Genomic DNA, 21,934 nt, shown 5'->3' with positions numbered 1-21,934 from the left:
GCTGGCAATCTTAGTAATTAACACTTAGCATTTATATTTAAATATTACAATCACAATCAACTTTGAGAATTCTCAATGTCGAGCCACATGTCATGACACAATGACATCTTATTGCTGGTTATCCTGTTTTATATAACTTCCTTTCATGTTCCTCATACACTGTGTGTAACTGGTGATGCTCTTGATTTTAAGGAAGTTACAAAGTACTTGTTTTATTATCATCCAGACAATTTAATTAAGACATTAATAGCTAAGAGATAGCTATCCAAAGTTGGGGGTGGGCGGGAACCAGCTCCCCCATTATTAAGACGTAATATGATTTTTTAAAAATGAACTGTAGCACAAATCGATGAATGTTTCTAAATAATAATACATCTTTTCAGACACACTTTCGACTTGAATTTATGGAAAGCACAGTAAGAAAGCAACTTGTTTTTCTTTACATCCCACTCATCGCACAAGAGAAGCAAGCCAGATGGAGCGAAGAATCGCTAAAAAAAGAAAAACGCATGTTCTATCTTCAGTTCCATATTAAAATGCCTCAAATATATTTGGAGAAACCAATTGTTGTTAACATTTTAGATTTTATGCAGACGATAGGAAAAAATGCTATCATGATGAATTCATTTGACAGATTTATGAAATGACAATTACACTGAAGAGGAATGGTAAAGCACTGTGGGCTTTACCAATGCAAACACTGTGGGCTTTACCAATGCAAACATTTTTATTAGGTTATATATGAAATTATTGATTTGGATTATCTTTTCATGTTTTTAAACTTATATCTCTTCTTTTGTGCATAATATATTAACAGTTTGCCCCAAAGTTGCAAGCAGCATGCAAAATGTGGTGGGAGAAAGTGGGGAAGACAGGGAAAATATAAAATTTGCAAATTAAAAGTTTTAAAACTAACACAGGGACCATTTTTGGAGTGAAGATGGAGATATTTCTTTTTATAATGATACCCAACTTTTTAACACTGTCATTTCTAGAGCAGACACACTAATTCATTTCTAATTCATTTCCAGCAACTGAAGGAAGATGCTTGCTTACTTTAGCATAGCAAGGAAAGCAGGAGGCTCCACATCTGGGATACGGATTTCATCTTTATCCTCAGCAAGCTCTCCATAAAACATTGCGTGGAACACAGAGCTTCCAACGGCTAAGACATACTGTTGTTTTTTCAACAAAAAGAAAATATCAGTTCATGCTATTATATACATACATACATACATACATACACTAGAGTGACATGAGTATTAAAGAGAAGGGCCTAGTTGAAGGCAATGAAGGTTTTCATCATTCAAAACTAAGTAGGGAAATGCTGGGTTTTTCTTTTCATCTTAAGAAATAGTTCTTCAATATATCTATTGCTTTCCTAAAAGAGCTTAAGAAATTCATGCTGAGAGCCAAGCAGCTGTAGCATTTTGGAACAGGCTTCCGCATCTTGTGCCCTCCTTATCTGATGGGCTATGATTTCACTCACCTCTAGGTCCCATTAGGAATTACTATTATTAGAACTGAAGTCCATCTTATAGCACCTAGAAGGTGCTTGGGCAAAGTAGGCTTATCAAACCCCACTCTTGCAGCAACCTTGGGTGAGACTATATCTCAGACTATATCATAGGATTTTTGTAAGAATTAGAACTAGTTGTGGGGGAAAAGATGGTAGCAATCTGGAAGAACATTGGGATAGTGTCACAAATCACACATAAAATTCTGCAACAGATCTTCTACCAGTACTGCAAAAATGTGTTAACTAGAAAGGAAATTATTAGAACATTTCGCAGGCAAAGTTATTTAACAGTATTTCTAAGTATACCAGTTCCAGGATTCAAGGCATTTATATGAATTTAAAGTAGGAACTGTAGCTATTCCCCTCACAATCCCATGTCAGACCTGCCACTGCAGTTCTTGCTTACTTTGTGTCCTGGTAATCGCTGGGTCCCACCTGGTGGCCCAACCACAAAATGAACATCTGCCATCAAGTCGTTGTTGAACATCACTGCATTTCTATAAACAGAAGCAATATATTAACGGGGAGTGTTTAGCATCAAGCTTTATCTCCCAACACATGCAATTCATTTTGTTGGAAGCTCTTTAAAGGATTTCATTAAAAATCAAACCGAGAAAATTAAAGCAGAAAGATAATTAACTATTCCAAGGTTTAGTGTTTTTAAAATAAGAATACCATTACAAAAAACTTTGGGGAAAACTTTCCTCACAGTGAAAGTGCCAAGCTGTGCAAACATCTGAAAGTTAACACATAGAAAATACATTTTTTTAACAAGCGCAAACAATTATGAGGTTAAAATGGCTTGCATGAGAATGTAACTTTCATTATCAAAAGACAAGAACTACACTGTTGGAAAGGAGAAACATTTCCCCTTTTCTCAGTTTTAATGAATGATCCTGTGCTAATAGAACATTTCATTACACGCTGCTCCGTGACTTGTAAACTCAAGAAAGAAATAACGCCAAACTTCCTTACCTTTCTCGGATGGTGGGATACAGCCCTTGCCAGTTGGGAGCTGGAATAATATTGTTGTTATTGATATTTTGCTGGTGATACTGCTGGACAACAGTTGTGTTACTGTTAGCCGGTTTCTTTCGGGGGAAAATATCAGCAGCCATCTTTTTCTTCTTTTTAGTCTTCAAGGTAATGATTTCATAGCACACGGGAGGTAATTTGCTGTTGCTGCTGCTGCTGCTGCCTCCGCCACCGCTGCTGCTGCTGCTGCTGCTGCTACTACTGTTTACCTTCTTCGAGCTTTTCTTGGACCTGTTCTTAACTGTCTCTGGAAGCATCAAGAAGAAGGTGAGACATTTCATGTTCTTTCCCTTGTCATCTACCATGAGTATCTCTGTCTGTGTAAGCAGAGAGCCTTACTTGGTAAACAGAGAGCGCAGAAGGTAACAAATAAAAGAGCAGCAAAGCTGAGAGAGTGTGCTTCTTTTTTTTCTTTCTCTCTCAGCAAAGACAAGGTGACCTTTTCCAGGGTGCTGAATAAGAGATCGGCTTTTAAGTTTGATCCAGGGCTTGACTGGTTAAACGTCTCCCCATCGTGATTCCCTTTTGCATTTGCTTGCCAGAGCTTTTCCCCCCCCCTCTCTCTCCCCCCTCCAAAGGTCTGGAGGCTGAATCACCTGAAACCGCTAGGCTGTGGCAAAGCAAGTAGAAGAGCAAAGATGTGGGCTGCCTGCTCGTCAGCTGCCTCAACTTGTGTGCTGAAGGGATCTGCACACAGGAGGCATTAGAGCCCTGCAGATGGAGCCAGACGAGCAGCATCCTAGCCCAATCGCTGAAGTCACCAATAACAATTGGACTAGCAGCACAGTGACACCTATTGTAGACGTACGGTGCCCAAATATTAAAGAGCCAGCTATCGCAGTCGCACTTCGCATCGTTTTGAAAAGTAAGAAGCGACAGCACATGCAAATGCATGTGCGTTTTTATGTAATTGCTAAGCTAATGAATGCGACTTAATGCCTCGCGTGTGAGCAGGGAGGAAAATAATTTCAGAGAACAGCAGGATTCTGTGTTTGTTTGTTTTTTTTTAAAAAAAAAACACTAGAAAAATATTTTCAAGTAGATACGATAAACCAAATAATGCAGTGCTGATTTCCCCCCCCCTGCGTTTCCCCCTATAATTAAACTGGTTAAATGAAATTGGTATCCATGTGAAAGCCAATTAATTTGCAGCATAAAATGGACTGATACAATTTCAACGCTCTTTCTTCAAACGTAGTTTGTATTCCGGAGCCTTACCAAACAGAGATGAGGTCACCACATTAGTTTTTAACTCACTATGTTTTCTGCTAACAGTCTTTGACAGACATCTCAAATCACTAAGTACAGGCTAATTAGACAAAACTATGCCAAAGACAATTGCAAAGCTTCCATTGAAAAGTATCTACAAGTGTAGACCGAATACAAATAAATCAAATTATTTATATATAAATTGTTTAGAGAAAAAAATATTTAGTGTACATGCAAACAGACCATATTTTTGAACTAATATAATTACACTTTCATTGGAATGTAATTGCTAAAGTGGTCTAGAACACAGAGAATAGTAAGGAAATTATATAACCACTGAACAAATTACAGGATCTGCACAGATGGCCCACACTTTTAATCATTTCACTTCCCTCAAATAACAGCAGCTTAACACTGTAAGATTTGAACTGCAGAAAGAGCTACTGTGAGTATTCAAGACAAGGCAGAAGGACAGCACCTCTACATATAACAGGATGTCACACAATCAGACCAGAGGAAGCCATGTGGCTAAGTTAAGGACAGGTTCTGTTCCTGCAGCCAATGAGTCCTAGACACAGGAGTTGGATTCTCATAGCAGCATATGCTTCATCGTATTTTAATTTCTCTTTGCAATGTATCACTGAATGAAGGAAGCATACAAAGCTATAGAATAGAATAGAATAGAATAGAATAGAATAGAATAGAATAGAATAGAATAGAATAGAATTTATTGGCCAAGTGTGATTGGACACACAAGGAATTTGTCTTGGTGCATATGCTCTCAGTGTACATAAAAGAAAAGATACGTTCATCAAGGTACAACATTTACAACACAATTGATGGTCAATATTGTTAAATAATAAGCTTTGCTGTATGGAATGAAAACTAGAAGAGGGGAAAAACTAGGTGGAGGAATGGCGTTTGAACAAACAGCCCCTTGGCTTCCATAAGGGCTAGCTGTTTTACTTTTAGCATCTTAATGATACAGAACTTATTTACATAAATACAATACCCTACATTTCAAGTATGAACCTGTTCAGGTAGTCCTTGACTTATAACAGTTCGTTTGGTGACCGTCCAAAGTTACAACAGCACTGAAAAAAGTGACTTCTGACTATTTTTCATACCTATCACCATTGCAGCATCCCCATGATCACATGATCAAAATTCAGACGCTTGGCAACTGACTCTTATTTCTGAAGGTTGCAGTATCCCAAGGTCATGTTTTTCGCGAGCTTTTGCGAGCTTCTGACAAAAAAAACCAATGGGGAAGTCAGATTCACTTAACTTTGTTACTAACTTAACAACTCCAATGATTCACTTAAACATCTGTGGCAAGTATAGACATTCAGAAATAAGAGTCAGTTGCCAAGCGTCTGAATTTTGATCACGTGATCATGGGGCAAAACTCACTTAACAACTGTCTCACTTAGTAACAGAAATTTTGGACTCAGTTGTAGTCATAAGTCGAGGACTACCTGTATTATGTGCTTGGACAATCCTATAAGCCATCCTGGCCATGAGCTGTAAATACCTAGTTAATGTAATGATCTACCTGGATACATGATATTCAACTCAATATCAAAATGTCATACAAATTAAATGGGAAAAGTACCTTTTGTTTGCTAGTTATAATGTCAAGCAATAAGGAGAGATGTTTTGCCTATTACTGCTGTAGTATTTTTTTAATATGTATTTCATTAATCACTTCAAGAATTTAAATTAGAGAACAAAACCAAGGACATAATGCATCACTACATATAGACTGCAAATACAATTATCCATAATCCTACAGATCTACATAATATTAGAATGCAAACCAACCTTACTGCTATAGCAGAAAAGTGCAGAATATATTAAGTAATGGGTAATAGGATGTCTGTTTTCATTAACAGACTCCTCTATCTATAGAGTTCAAGATTTTGGACAATATCCTTATATTCTTAAAAGATCAGTTATTTTATGAGAAAGAGCAATGATGATATTCACACAATAAGAAATATCCTCTACATATTTTGGGAAGACATGTAAATTAGATATTGTATATGCTTATATGTTATATCTCTATTTAGATGGATACAAAAGCATATAAATTTAATTTAATTGTGTGCATTTAAAATTACTGTGTACAATGTGTGGGTTAGTAATGGAAGTTATATTTTGAGGGGCTTCTATCTGCAGTTCTAACTACAAAACATATACAATTGGGCCCCGACTTATGACAATGGAGCCCAAATTTCCATTGCTAAGCAAGACAGTTGTTAGATGAGTTTCATCCAATTTTGCAACTTTACATGCCACAGTTGTTAAGTGAATCACTGCTTGTTAAATTGGTAACATGGTTATTAAGTGAATCTGGCTTCCCCATTGACTTTGCTTATCAGTAGGTCACAAAAGGCAATCACATGCCCCTGGGACATTGCAACTATCCTAAATACAGGTAATCCTCAACGTATGACCCCAATTGAACCCAAAATTTGTCGCTAAGTGAGAAATTTGTTAAGTGGGTTTTGCCTCATTTTACAACATTTCTTGCCACATTTGTTAAGTGAAACACTGCAGTTGTTAAATTAGTAACATGGTTATTAAATGTATTATTCCCCACCGACTTTGCTTCTCCAAAGATCACAAAAGGGGATCACATGACCCCGGAACACTGCAACAGTTGTAAATGTGAGTCAGCTGTCGAGCATCCAAATGTAAATCACATGACCACGGGAACACTGCAATGACCATAAGTGTGAAAAACGGTCCTAAGTCACTTTCTTCAGTGTCGTCGTAACTTCAAATAGTCCCTAAGTGAACTGTTGTAAGTTGAGGACTACCTATACAGGCTGGTTGCCAAGTGCCTGAATTCTGATCACATGATGAGGATGCTGCAACAGTGATACATGTGAAAAATGATCGTAAATCACTTTTTTTCGGTGCTGTTGTAACTTTGAATGGTCAATAAATAAATAGTTCTTAGTTGAAGACCACCTGTACCACATTTAGAAGAGAATATAGATTGGACACATTCTGTTAGCAATTGATATCACTATCCAATCCATAAATATAAATATATTAAATGTTAATTTATTGAATTAAACCCTTTTTTTAGGGTGATAGATGGAATATTTACATCTGTTGTGTTTATAATGTTGTTGTGGGGAAATAGGAGGAGAAAGGGTACGTCCACCACCTTGAGTTATTTATAAAGTAATAAAGGTGGGATAAAACTCTAATAAATAAATAAGATTACAAACAGTGAATGGAATCGTAATAGAGTCTCTCTTCTAAACTGAAATTTAATCCAGCTAAGATAAGAAATTCTTCCAGTTAGCAGAGTAACCAATCTAGAAATAATAAGATATTCCCAGTGTCAACATGGATTTTTCACTTGAGATACTCTTGGATTCAGGTTTGACACTTAGGTGACACCCAATACTAAAAACACTTCAGTCATTACATATATAGGGAGGGCAGATCTTGCTATGGTAGAACATACACAAGCTACATGTCAACATTGTACGCACATTGATTCACTCTAAAATTCAGTTCAATGTGATTTATTGATTGGCGTGGGATCTCAGGAACATGTCAGTAACCTATATTTTTCCAGGCCCAATTCAAAGTGCTAGTTATGACCTTTGAAACCTCACGTTTTAAGATGAAGGATCTTGAAGTATCATTTTTCGTAAATGACCCTGCCAAATATTAAGAGGATTTCATGTTGCAATAAAAAAAAACGTGTTTTGTTGGTGCTGCCAAAACTCTACAATTCTGTATCTGAAAGTCTGTCCTTCCTTTTTTGAATTTCTGCCATCAAAGGCTTATGATCTTTTCATTCAGAATTTATTTTCTTTTGGAAGCAGGGAGTGAATATTTTTAAAACAGATTTGTTTTCCCATTAGTACTATATTTAAGATTCACTAAATGTGTTTTATTGATCCCCCTATTTTTTCAATCATTTAACTTCAACTACTTTCAGAACTTTCATCTTATATATATTCTTCTACATTAAAAAGATGATGTATTTCTAAAAGGCTTTGCATACTAATTGTAAAATAACTTTTTAATGATTTCTCTAATCAGTATCTTTTGAAGTGTTTCTACTCTTTGTATGTTTCCAACCAGCATGGATGTTTTTTTTCCCCTTCATTCTCCTAAAGATGCTTTTTCCAGAGGCAACTGGACTTTGTTTTTCTTAGAAGATGTTCTGCTTCTCATCCAAGAAGCTTCTTCAGCTCTGACTGGATGGTGAGGAATGGAAGGATTTATCCAGTTAGAGCTGAAGAAGCTTCGTGGATGGGAAGCAAAATGTCTTCAAAGAAAAACAAGAAAGTCCAGTTGCCTCTGGAAAAAGCACCTTTGGGACAACCATGACCTGAATAACTGAGAATCTCCATTGACATTTTTCTTAATTCTGTATTTCAGTCTGACATCTAAAATAATCTGAGTTTATATGATAGGTTAAAATTCCCTCTATTCATCCTGACTATTCATCTAGTGTTGTTCTGTATTAGTTCCCACACTGTTCCCTTTTTTCTGAACAGCTCCATGCCTCTCCTAGTAATTGTCTGGGGTGCCTCCTTTAGAAATATCCATGTCACACTTGGAAAATTTGAGTGGCACAAAAATGAAACTTTCAGAATTGAAACTGCTCATGGACTAATTAGCTTGCAATCATCCTGTTCCATAAGACAGCGCCAACTGGAATAGAATAATATTTTTAAGTCTCATTATTATGCTGCATGATTCTACCAGAATAAGAATGTACTTATCTTTCCATTGTGTATTTGACAAAATTGCCAGAAAACACTTATAGTGCTAGTTATGCATAATTCGTTTCCTGACAATACAATTAAGGGGAAAGACAACTATTAATTTCAGAAACAAATGCTGGAACAAAACAGATTTAGAACTATATAACTCAAGAATTATTTTCATTAAAGTCCATAGACATTTTAAAGCAGCAGCAGTCATCTCCCTCACTTCAGGTGTGTTAAGATACAACAAATTCCAAGGAATTAGCTTCTCAGTAGGTGTACATAGGATTGCACTGTTAGATAAAAGAGTCATTTTTCAAGCCACAAACCATTACATTACACTACAATCAATTGAATTTATCATATTCAAAATAATATGCATGTATTGTTGTAGGAAAAGACTGTTCAGAAATGCTACTTTTACATCTTAACTGGTGCAAAATATCAATTAAATTTGAAAGTATCCTTTTGACACTAAAGATACCTAAAATCCTTGACCTATGACCATTTATTTAGCGGTCGTTCAAAATTATGATAGCTGTGAAAAAAAAGAATTACATCACTTTTAAATCCTGACTTAAGATGTGCCTTAAGCCCTTGCATTTATGACCATTGCAACATCATGTGACTGCAATCTGGGTACTTTTCAACTGGCTGACACTTATGAACAGTTGCAGCATCCTGCAGCAGTGTGATCACCATTTGCAACCTTTCCAACCGATTTCCAACATGCAAAGCTGGCAAGTGGTGGCAAGTTGCAGTTGCAAGATGTCTCGTTTAACAACTGTAACTTAGACTTAGAGCTAGAATAAGTTTGTCACTTTGAGTGTACACTAAACATTAAAATGAAATTTGGTTGCACACAGCTCTCAAAGGGTCTCCACTTCTAATATAAACATAAACATGACAAGATAAATAAATACATACATACATACAAAATTATGCATGTACCCACATATATTCTATGACACAGAGAAATAACACAGTCTCGTTTGGATGTATACATGTACATGACAAGAAAAATGAATCTTGCAAGTTTACCAGATAGGAAAACTTTACCAGATAGGAAACAAAGCTGTTACAGAATCTGGTAGTCCTGTAGAAATACTTTGAAATCTCCTCCCAGAGGGGAGCAACAGAAACAGACCGTAAAGACTGTGTGGGGGTTCTCTAACAATGTTTTGAGTTCTAACCACATGTGGGTGATTCACTTAACGATGGTGGCAAAAAGATTGTAAAATCAGGTGCGGTCACATGATGCTTCACTTAATGACTGCTTAACAATGAATTTTTGATCCCTATCAGAAGTTGAGGACCATTTGATTAAATGTAATACAACGCACAGTATTGAAATTAAGTGTGGGAGGTCTTATTCTGTTGTGAGCCTAAGTTCAGTGAGAGTAGTGGTAGTAATGAACTGCATATAGCCCAAGAACTGCATATAGTGGGAGCAATGAGTGGGATAATCTTCCAAAAATCCTCAAAATATTATCCTGTTTTGCCTTTATAGATAGCTTTTATACATAGCTCCTGCCATTACTATTTTGATCGATATCATCAAAATGTTATGGTCATTTCCAACAGAATACTGCAATGTAACAGAATCCAGATTTCGATGAGAAAAAGGAATTGTATATTTAATTAAGCCGTAAATTTATATAGAAATGTTTAGAAATTAATCGCAAAATTGCCAGTGCTAATTTTAAGTTTCAGACAATGCTTAGCTGGCATGCATAATACACTACTAACCAGATTACTAAAGGGATATTTTCAGGTATTACCATGCTAAAATTAGGTCTACCATTTCAGAATTAAACATTGGCTGAAAGCTTCTAACTATGACTCTTATTCTGGCCTGTCATATTTTTAACTCCTTTGGATAAGCAAATATACCAATACTTCTAATGAGAAATCTTTGTGTGACAAGATGGATGTAGTCCCCTTGTTAGAATTGTTTTCTACGTTTAATGTATTACCTATATGGATGTTTACTTTTTTGTATACATTATACTGTTTTAAATTATGAACCACAGAGTCATTTTGGAGTCTGAATGAATGGCAACTGTTCTTCCTTCAGGCTCCACCAGAGGGAGGAGAATTGCACTATTCTATTAGTTCTGCTGAAATTCCAATCAATTCTGTCTGTTTTTTCTTTTTCTGAACTCAGTTCCCGCTGGGTTTGTATTTTTGATTATAAGGAAGAGAGAGTTGTTTTCAAAGCCATTTTGGGAGCTTTTTGAATGGAGAACAGGTTTACGATGCTATCTGCTTGTAACTGCACAAGCATTAGGATTTCTTCTTTTGCATCACCTAGCTCAGTGATGGCAAATCTTTTCGGCACTGAGTGCTGAAAAGGTCGCATTGAAACACTGTGCACACATGCACACGTTCGTCAGAGTCACGCTCCGAAAAAGTGAAACTTCCGGGTTCTAGCGCGCATGCATGCCCGATGGTCAGCTGGCTAGCACGCATGACGATTTTCGACACTGCCGCGCGCGAAGGGATCACACACTGGAAAAGCTGAACTTCTGGGTTCTGGCCCACATGTGCACCCAACAATCAGCTGGCCAGCGGGCATGTGCACACCAATTTTAGGCACTGCCCATCTGCTGACAGCTGATCATCGCGCACACATGCGTGTCAGAAACCCAGAAGACAGACAGGCAAGGGCACGCATGCTGGGCGACATGGCTTTGCGTGCCACTTTGGGCAAATGTGCCATAGGTTCGCCACCATGGCCCTAGCTGTTATCCCTAGCTGTTATCCCCAGCAAAATTAAGGTCACACACTAAAAGTAAGATCACAGCACTAGATTTTCAGTTTACACTTTTATCTAAACTTTCAAATAATGATGGCATGTTTAAAAAAAGCTTATAAGACAATATCAGTAGGGAAACAAAGTTCATCCTGAAATTCATGGGAAAAATGAAAGAATCCAAAGTTAAGCCAGTTAGGTAAAAGTTTGCACCAAAAGGTAGCAGGATAACATATATCCTGTGCCAGATATAAACTAGGCAACTACTATACACATAAGGCATTTCTATACAAATCTATATGTTCCTTTAGGTAAAGAAAATAGACAATCTGAGAAATTCTAAATGTCTTTTGCAATCATAGAAAACTTTAGCCTATTTGATCTTGAATTTTAATCATGAAAATTCTCACAAAACTAGCTTTAAAATGCCACACTGCAACATAAAGGATTCAATTTGCCATCTTTGGAATGTACTTAAACTGTTTGTTTAATATTAATTTGATAATTTCAGGAAATTATCAAGATTCCAACTGCATAAATCTTCTCTGTTCATACTTTGTTCTCACTGAATACTTCCAAGCAACATAGAATATTGTATCAAACAGAATTTTAACCTGAAATGGAAAAAAATTAGCCTATTATTGTACATGGTGTTTTTTTTTTTTTTACATTTATACCCCGCCCTTCTCCGAAGACTCAGGGCGGCTTACAGTGTATAAGGCAATAGTCTCATTCTATTTGTATATTTTTACAAAGTCAACTTATTGCCCCCCCAACAATCTGGGTCCTCATTTTACCTACCTTATAAAGGATGGAAGGCTGAGTCAACCTTGGGCCGGGCTCGAACCTGCAGTAATTGCAGGCTCTGTGTTCTTAATAACAGGCTTTATCAGCCTGAGCTAAACCGGCTTTAGTCACCATCTTGTCTATTAATGCACTTATTTAGTTAATGCTTTAGTCACCATCTTGTCTATTAATGCACTTATTATCCAAATTTTTTATTACAATATCTCTTCACATCACATAACTGTTCATTCCATATTCACAATTTACCAAAGATAAGGTACAGTTTTATTAACACAATGTTTTGAAGTATGTGAACATTGCTGTAGAAGTAATAAATAAAGCCCTTATTAATAAAGTCTTCACGGAAAATCAACACATGACAGTTTATAAAAAAACAAATTTCAGAAATGGATGGGAAGATTGTTTTTTTACATAGTGACCAAGTTCCTATAGCTATCTAATGACCAACAAAAATAGGTTAGCAAGATTCCTAAACGATACAACAGCTTTATCTTACTCCCTTATTGATGTAGTAAATTGTAAATTTCCCAATACAGTACATAATATGCTAAAACTCTTTTTCTTTTTGTTTTGAAGGTGATGCAGCAAATTTGTCTTCCTTGTACATTAATGTGACTGCCCTTTAGTATCATAATTCTTAATATTGTTTTACTGAATATCATTATCTTGATATTCCGTGTATCTTGAGCTCTAGTATGCACTAAAAATATAAATGTTGATAGCTTGGGCTGGTTTGTTGAATTTTACTGTATGCATCTTGTTATATGCATGTATATGTTGTTGTGTCTTATTATTCTAATGTTAAAATTCAAGACTAAGTCATCCCCTCCCTTTTTGCAATCCTGAACCCGTAGGTTAGAACAGCAAATAAATCCCAAAGGGAAATACACTTGTGTCAGTTTACAAGCTTCAAAAAAAAAGTATTGCTTGTTGTTGCTAGACAAGGTAGTGGCAATTCCTAGAGAAAAATTAAAGAAATTTGAACAACAAAGATAGCCGCATAGAAATGGAAGATAGTACATCATGAACCCAATTGTTTTGTTTATCTTCAGGATTGGGAGAGGTGTTAATTGAAACGGATGTGAATGAGATTGCCACCTGCTCTGTTAATTTATTAGATCAACACCTCAAAAGTTTTTTTTTAAAAGCACCAAAGATATGTTTCCAATGACACATTCTAATTTAAATTGACTAATTTTAATAGGTGACAGCAGAGTTGGTTTCCCATTGTTTTTTATTATAATTTCTTTAATGTTTCAAAAATAAACATTGTTGTCCATTTTTGTGCAAGTCAGCGTGTAGTTGTAGTAAATGTAGACTGTCAAGCTACACATTCTTATGATATTCAAGAAAAAAACAAGGAAACAAGTGGAATCCTCCCAGTTTAACAACCAGTTTTGTTTTGTTTTTGGTTTTTTTTTATTTGAATTTATATCCCGCCCATCTCCGAAGACTCAGGGCGGCTTACATTGTGTTAAGCAATAGTCTCATCCATTTGTATATTTATATACAAAGTCAACTTTTATTGCCCCCAACAATCTGGGTCCTCATTTTACCTACCTTATAAAGGATGGAAGGCTGAGTCAACTTTGGGCCTGGTGGGACTTGAACTTGCAGTAATTGCAAGAAGCTATGTTAATAACAGACTGCATTAGTCTGTTGAGCCACCAGAGGCCACTGGTTCAGTGATCGCACAATTTGCACACACATGCTTTGCGCGTGTCCACACATGATATGCACGCATGCACAGTTTGAAGAAATCTTCACTTTCTAGTTTCTTAGGAGGAGTAACACAGCTGATTCACTTGGCAATCTGCTTTACCGTGTGAATCAGCTGAGAAGATAAAGGTTGGAAAAAAGCCCAGGTGTACCCATTTGAATGTCAGAGCGAACCAGTTCGCTCCCAGCTGATCGTCCTAGCTACTGGTTCACCCGAACCAGTCTGAACTGGTAGAATCCCACCCCTGGAAACAACAGGCACAGGGTATCTATGGGATTCACTGCTTTCATCAAAATGCCAAAAAAGGCATTGCGACGCAAATTCCACGCCTTGTGTAATTTGCATGCAATAATGTATCACAATGCACATACAAAACAGTAGAAACTATGGTACTGCACAATACTGCTTTCATCATTTGTCCCCATTTTGGGCCTCCCCAACATTTCCAGCAATGGGTTACTTTTAAGATCTCTTTTTCTCTGCTTCAATCGCATGTGTTGATGTTTTCTTTGATGTTTGAGTTATTTCAAGTTTTGTTGTTTTGGAATATGCTAACTCAAAAGCTCTACAAAAAGTTGTTTTTCACTGTGTATACACCCCAGTGTTAAATATGACTTGTGTCTCTTCTGGTTAGTCACTTTATTAACTTCAAATTTTATGGGATTTTTTTTTCTTATCTAGCATAGAGAATCGTAATTTTAGTATAAGAATTTTTATCTTTTCTATAATTTTAAGTGCTTCAATCCTAAGTATATTTAATATAAAATTAATTTTATTTCTTTGATTCTGTCATTATTGTTTTTATAAATAACTCAAGGCAGTGAACATGTCTAATATTCTTTCCTCATAGACACAGAGAAGCCAACATTATGACTTAATGTATAGTGGAACCTGGAAAGAAAGTGAGCATCTAATATAGAGGAATTAAAGGGGTGACATGACAGCAGTGTTCCAATATCTGAGGGGTTGCCACAAAGAAGAGAAAGTCAAGCTATTTTCCAAAGCACCTAGGGTAGAACAAGAAGCAATGGATGGAAACTAATCAAGGAAAGAAGCAACCTAGAATTAAGGAGAAATTTCTTGACAGTTAGAACAATTAATCAGTGGAATAACTTGCCTCCAGAAGTTGTGGGTCCTCCAACACTGGAAGTTTTTAAGAAGAGATTGGACAACCATTTGTCTGAAATGGTATAGGGTTTCCTGCCTGAGCAGGGGGTTGGACTAGAGGACCTCGAAAGTTCCTTCCAACTCTTTCTTATTCTGTAATCTTTTCTTTAAAAACCTCTAGTGATAGAGCACCCACAATTTGGTTATTTGTTCTCACTGTCAGGAAATTTCTCCTTAGTTCTGGGCTGCATCTCTCCTTCCTGTTCTGGCCTTAGGTATTTTGAAGAATAGGTTGACCCTCTCTTCTCTGGGACAGACCCTCAAATATTGGAAGACCTTCTCTCTGTCAGACTAAATATACTCAGTTTTAGTCCCTAGCCCCTTAATAATCTTTTTTACACTTCTCTTCATCCTTTCTAGAGTTCCAACATCATTTTTGTATTGTGGTAACCAAAACTAGATGCAGTATTCCAAGTGTGGTCTTACCAAAACAGTATAGAGAGGTATTAACACTTCACGTGACCTTAATACTATCCCTCTGTTGATGCAGCTACAGCACACTGCTGGCTCAGTGTTCGCCACTAGGACTCCTAGATCCCTCTCACAGTTACTGCTGTTGAGCCACCAGAGGCCACTGGTTCAGTGATCGCACAATTTGCACACACATGCTTTGCGCGTGTCCACACATGATATGCACGCATGCAGTTTGAAGAAATCTTCACTTTCTAGTTTCTTAGGAGGAGTAATACAGCTGATTCACGCGGCAATCTGCTTTACCGTGTGAATCAGCTGAGAATGATAAAGGTTGGAAAAAAGCCCAGGTGTGCCCATTTGAATGTCAGAGCGAACCAGTTCGCTCCCAGCTGATCGTCCTAGCTACTGGTTCACCCGAACCAGTCTGAACTGGTAGAATTCCACCCCTGGAAACAACAGGCACAGGGTATCTATGGGAGTCACTGCTTTCATCAAAATGCCAAAAAAGGCATTGCGACGCAAATTCCACGCCTTGTGTAATTTGCATGCAATAATGTATCACAATGCACATACAAAACAGTAGAAACTATGGTACTGCACAATACTGCTTTCATCATTTGTCCCCATTTTGGGCCTCCCCAACATTTCCAGCAATGGGTTACTTTTAAGATCTCTTTTTCTCTGCTTCAATCGCATGTGTTGATGTTTTCTTTGATGTTTGAGTTATTTCAAGTTTTGTTGTTTTGGAATATGCTAACTCAAAAGCTCTACAAAAAGTTATTTTTCACTGTGTATACACCCCAGTGTTAAATATGACTTGTGTCTCTTCTGGTTAGTCACTTTATTAACTTCAAATTTTATGGGATTTTTTTTTCTTAACTAGCATAGAGAATCGTAATTTTAGTATAAGAATTTTTATCTTTTCTATAATTTTAAGTGCTTCAATCCTAAGTATATTTAATATAAAATTAATTTTATTTCTTTGATTCTGTCATTATTGCTTTTATAAATAACTCAAGGCAGTGAACATGTCTAATATTCTTTCCTCATAGACACAGAGAAGCCAACATTATGACTTAATGTATAGTGGAACCTGGAAAGAAAGTGAGCATCTAATATAGAGGAATTAAAGGGGTGACATGACAGCAGTGTTCCAATATCTGAGGGGTTGCCACAAAGAAGAGAAAGTCAAGCTATTTTCCAAAGCACCTAGGGTAGAACAAGAAGCAATGGATGAAAACTAATCAAGGAAAGAAGCAACCTAGAATTAAGGAAAAATTTCTTGACAATCAGAACAATTAATCAGTGGAATAACTTGCCTCCAGAAGTTGTGGGTCCTCCAACACTGGAAGTTTTTAAGAAGAGATTGGACAACCATTTGTCTGAAATGGTATAGGGTTTCCTGCCTGAGCAAAGGGTTGGACTAGAGGACCTCGAAAGTTCCTTCCAACTCTTTCTTATTCTGTAATCTTTTCTTTAAAAACCTCTAGTGATAGAGCACCCACAATTTGGTTATTTGTTCTCACTGTCAGGAAATTTCTCCTTAGTTCTGGGCTGCATCTCTCCTTCCTGTTCTGGCCTTAGGTATTTTGAAGAATAGGTTGACCCTCTCTTCTCTGGGACAGACCCTCAAATATTGGAAGACCTTCTCTTTGTCAGACTAAATATACTCAGTTTTAGTCCCTATCCCCTTAATAATCTTTTTTGCACTTCTCTTCATCCTTTCTAGAGTTCCAACATCATTTTTGTATTGTGGTAACCAAAACTAGATGCAGTATTCCAAGTGTGGTCTTACCAAAACAGTATAAAGAGGTATTAACACTTCACGTGACCTTAATACTATCCCTCTGTTGATGCAGCTGCAGCACATTGCTGGCTCAGTGTTCGCCACTAGGACTCCTAGATCCCTCTCACAGTTACTGCTCTTGAGCCACATATCACCTATTCTACACCTCTGCTTTTGGTTTTTCTTGTCTTCATGAATTACCTTTTAATATGACAACTATTCTAGTTTATTGTTTATCCTCTGATACAGAAGAAGAGAAAGTTGATGAATCTTATGATACAGTTCAATTTGAAACCAACAGAACATGCAAATAAGATGTGCTTCTTGTGGCTGGAAATCAAAATACAAAGTTGGAAATAATATGGAAGAAAAACTGTTAGATTCCACAGCTAGGAAATTGAAATGAAGTAGGAGAATGACTTCTCAATTTTTGCCAATTGAATGATGGATTTCAAAGTCTTTCAAAAACTAAATGACATCTACTATGCATGAACATCACCAGATATAATACAAAGAAATCAAGGTGACTGTACAAAGAAATGGGAGAGAGCTCACTTCTAACAACTGCAGACCAATCATGCACTGGTTTATTTATTTATTTATTTATTAAATTTGTATACCGCCCTTCTCTCGAAGGACTCAGGGTGGTTCACAGCCAGTAAAATCAAAATAAATATGATACAGCTTAAAAAACAATATAAAAAATTAATTCAATATATGGCCTAAAATTTTTTAAATACAATTAAGACCCCGTTTAAAAACCCCAATTTAAAAACCCCAATTTAAAACTACGTTTAAGCTTACCCACTGGTCATGGGTAAGTTCCAATTCAAGCTAAAGCAGCAGAAGAAAGCCAACCAATTTCCATGACATTCAACTATTTTCAGAGAAAACATCAAGAATCACATTGGAAGTCCTGAACTTAATTGATAGGGAACCAGAGAAATTATGGAATGAAATCAATGAAATAAAGATGAACGTAAAGAGAGACAGCCAATGACCAAAAAACAGAAGAATGCAAACTGGATTTCAAAACAAACTGGAAACTGCCAAGAAGAAAAGCCAAAGTCAAGAAATATAAAGATTTCTGGAACAAATATAAGAGTTTCAAAAAGTTGTTTAAAAAGACAAAAAAACAGTATTACAATATCTGAAAAGATACCGAAGATGCAAACGAGACATGAACAAAAGGGGGAAAAAATCTTCAAACTGATATATTGAAGGATGCCAATGGACAGATAATAACTGATTGATTCTAAAAAGATCAAACAAAGATGGTAGGGGTACACTGAGATTTTGTATGTAAGAGATGGTAGGGGTACACAAGTTATCTCAAAAGATATTCCTTGCTTACAATAAGCTTTAGTATGAGAAGATACATCTCACTATCCTCATCTTAAATCTATACATAGGCCAAGAAGTCACAGTACAGAGGAAACATTATAAAATAGACCGACTGTAGGTTGGCAAAGGAGGGAGACAAGGCTGCATACTCTTTCTGGTGACATGTAATCAATATATATATATTGCAGAAAGGAGAAAACATTGACCCTACAAAAGTTGCTGAATTACAATGCCCATGTGACAATGCCAATATAATTCCATTCTGATTAGTGCTGCCAGATTTGGATTACACAACACTGGAAAAAATACCACATGCCAGAAAAGAGATATAGAAAACTCATAATCCTTAGTGATCCACCTGGGTTTTTGCAGCCCAATGCTAGTAGGATTGACCTAGCTTTCCCTAACATATTAATTTTTATGACCTAGCCTTCACGATATGTTCAACCTATACTGGAGCTGAAAATGGTGAGTCAATTACTACTGCTCCTAATAATTGTATCTACATACCAAATAACCAAATACCAATATGAGAAAAGGATTTTATGGTATCTTTTTCCTTAACATGCTGGCTTTTATGTGCAGGAAAGATGAAAGTAAGACGCTACTGATACATAGGTTTTCCTTGCTTCATGTTATTCACTTTATGTGAAAAAACAGATGCTAGCATGAGATTTGTGCTGTCATACTGCAGTTAATTTGCATCAAAGGCCTGGAAACATGCTAATGTTTCTTCCCACCATAAGCGCTTGAAATTTTTCCGGCCAAACTCCTTTATGCTGTCATACTTACTGTACAGTTTGTACAGTTACTCAAATTGTGCATCCTATCTTCTACTTATTACTGTACTTACAATAGTTATTACTCTTGGTCAAAGTTGTCATCAACTATTGCCCAATCCCCTTACCCAAAATAAATAGGAATAAAGTTGGGCATATAAAACTGCATTAATACTGGTGAACAATCCTTATCCTTAGGGCAAGGTTTTAATTTGGGTGTATATATTGTGTCCAATTTCATAAAAATGCTAGTATATAAATGGTGGCTATTTCCTGGACTAGTCCCTGCAGGTTTTTTGGCAAGGTTTTGGAAGTGGTTTGCAATAGACTCCTTTCTAGGTCTAAAAAGAACGACTGGTCCAAAGTCACCAAAGGTAGGACAAGAACTCACAGTCTCCCAGTTCTGGCTCAGTGCCTTAAGCACCATATCAAACAGGCTTTCATACTAGAAATACAACTGTGAAAAAGATTGAGAAACTGCTTTTAATGAAAACAGAAAACAAGGCAAAGCAAACATGTTTATCAGCCTAGTGCTTAAAATAAGGCTCTAAAAATTTATGAACACATGTCAATGCACTTGAATAACAAATGACGCCATACCTTGCAACATCATTTTTTCCACTAGTTTTGTGTCTCGCTTTATGTGAAGTTTTGGGAGAAATGTATAAACCTGGAACGTATGCAGGATGGCCCTGATGGTATTACTGATTATACAGGTAGTCCTCATTGAACACACCATTCATTCAGCAACCATTCAGTTATCATGGCGCTAAATTGAGGTGGTCTTATAACCGGTCGTCATAACTGCAGCATTCGCAGCATCCCCGCAGTTGCCAGCTTGCAACTGTAACAGTTGAGGCAACCCATGGTCACGTGATCACCATTTGCCATCTTCACTTCCAACTTCTGAAAAGCAAAATCAATGGGGAAGCCAGCAGGAGGTCGTAAATAGTGACCGTGTGACTGGCGGATGCTGGTAGTGCGCAGGACTCACTTAATGATGGCCGCTGGAATGGCTGCAGCCACCACTATACACTGGCATGATGTTGTGCTTTACAATGGACTTCCCAGCCCCAATCACTGTTGTTGATAGCAATAGCATTTAGACTCCTATACTGCTTCAGTGTTTTACAACCCTCTTTAAGCCGATAATTCACTTTGCTTAATTATTTACATAGCAGTACCAATAGCACTTAGACTTATGTACCATTCCATAGTGCTTTACATCCCTAAGTGTTTTACAGCATGAGTCTCCAACCTTGGCAACTTTAAGCCTGGCAGACTTCAACTCCCAGAATTCCCCAGCCAGCAAAACTGGCTGGGAAATTCTGGGAGTTGAAGTCCGCCAGGCTTAAAGTTGCCAAGGTTGGAGACCCCTGTTTTACAGAGTCAGCCTATTGACCAACCCCCAACAATCTGGGGCCTCATTTTACCGACCTTGGGAATACGGAAGGCTGAGTCAACCTTGAGCAGATGAGGATCCAATCGCTGACAGAATAATCCTGCAACACTGCATTCCCACTCGAGCTCCAGCATTAAGCCAGGACTACCTCCAATGGTAGGTAGTGCATGCTGGGAGCTGCAGGTTATATCCATCAAGTATTTCAGGCTACTTCCCACGCTTTTTTTAAAAAATTCCCCCCTCCCCACAAATCTGGTCTCATTCAGACTCCCACAACTGAGGTGCAACAATGAAAAAACCCCGCAGCAGATTTTGCTTCCCTGCACGGGACTTCCCACCTGCAGCCTCACCAAAGAGGAGTCTGACCAAAGGAAAACTAGGCCCTGGGGGGGGGGGGGCGGACAAAAAAGATCCCCGAAGGGAAGGCAGCTAGGCCTCCTGCTCCGCAGAGCAGCTGTCCTTCAAGCCTTCACTCCCGCTTCCTCCGTCCTGTCCGGATCGAACTGACTCCCCAGCCTCCGACGAGGCATCCCAGGACCCGCCATTTTCCGGCCGAGCCAAGGCCTCGCCTCCTCACACTACTACTGCAGCCGCCGCCGCCGCCCGAGACTTCCCCGAAGCCAAGGGAGAGCGGGGGGAGATGGGGGAACCGCGGCGCACGCCAGCCCGCCTCCGCAACCTACCATCTCGCTGCCCCGCCGTCCTCCTCCTCCTCTTTTCCCGCAGACGGCGGCGGGTCCCTTCCCCGGGAGGGGGTGGGGGTGGGGAAGGGCTGGCTGGCTGGGTTCGGCCGCGGGAGCGCGCCCGCCATCTGCACGTGCCCGCTCCCGTTGCTGGAAATGGGGGAGGAAAGCGGGACGGAGCGAGGGAGAGTTTCACGAGGCGATTCAGGGCGAAGCTGGGGCGGGTTTTTGGTGTTTGGGGTTTTTTGTTTTGTTTTTTTGCCGTGGCCGCTGACTTAACCTGAGGGTTGAGGGGTGGTGGGAAACACCGGGACTAATGCACATCCCATCCCCGCCTTTCCTTTGCTCTCCAGCGGGCTCCAAACGCTCTAGGACGGTCCCTCAAGGTGCGGGTGTCTGTCTGGCAGACACGATTTCGCTTCATTATTATTATTTTTTTTCGCTTCATGTTTCGCGCTGCCGCTTCTTACGAGCCGTTCCCGTTATTATCAGCCCTAGGCGATTCCCTTTGCCAGAGAGGCTCGTTGACTGTATGGACGCAGCGCCTGCGGGTTCTGTAACGTAGC

General features: G+C 38.1%; 1 protein-coding gene across 2 annotated transcripts in view; it reads right to left on the bottom strand.

Annotated features, from left to right (window-relative positions):
* The window catches only part of BTBD3 (BTB domain containing 3), a 30,160-nt gene extending 8,566 nt beyond the window's left edge, over positions 1 to 21,594 (bottom strand). Inside the window, exons 1-4 of one of the 2 annotated variants that reach the window (XM_058181605.1) lie at positions 21,369 to 21,594; positions 2,495 to 2,801; positions 1,926 to 2,016; positions 1,057 to 1,175 (exon numbers count right to left, since the gene is read on the bottom strand). In XM_058181605.1, coding sequence (XP_058037588.1) covers positions 1,057 to 1,175; positions 1,926 to 2,016; positions 2,495 to 2,637 — 353 coding nt within the window. In that variant the 5' untranslated portion in view covers positions 2,638 to 2,801; positions 21,369 to 21,594. Of the gene's footprint in view, positions 1 to 1,056; positions 1,176 to 1,925; positions 2,017 to 2,494; positions 2,872 to 21,368 lie in introns of both variants that reach the window. The other variant, XM_058181596.1, reaches the window with a different exon arrangement.
* Positions 21,595 to 21,934: the final 340 nt, after the last annotated feature.

This window comes from Ahaetulla prasina, chromosome 1, assembly GCF_028640845.1.
Source record: "Ahaetulla prasina isolate Xishuangbanna chromosome 1, ASM2864084v1, whole genome shotgun sequence".
NCBI classification, from domain to species: Eukaryota; Metazoa; Chordata; class Lepidosauria; order Squamata; family Colubridae; genus Ahaetulla; species Ahaetulla prasina.
This window is presented reverse-complemented; position numbering and strand designations above follow the sequence as displayed.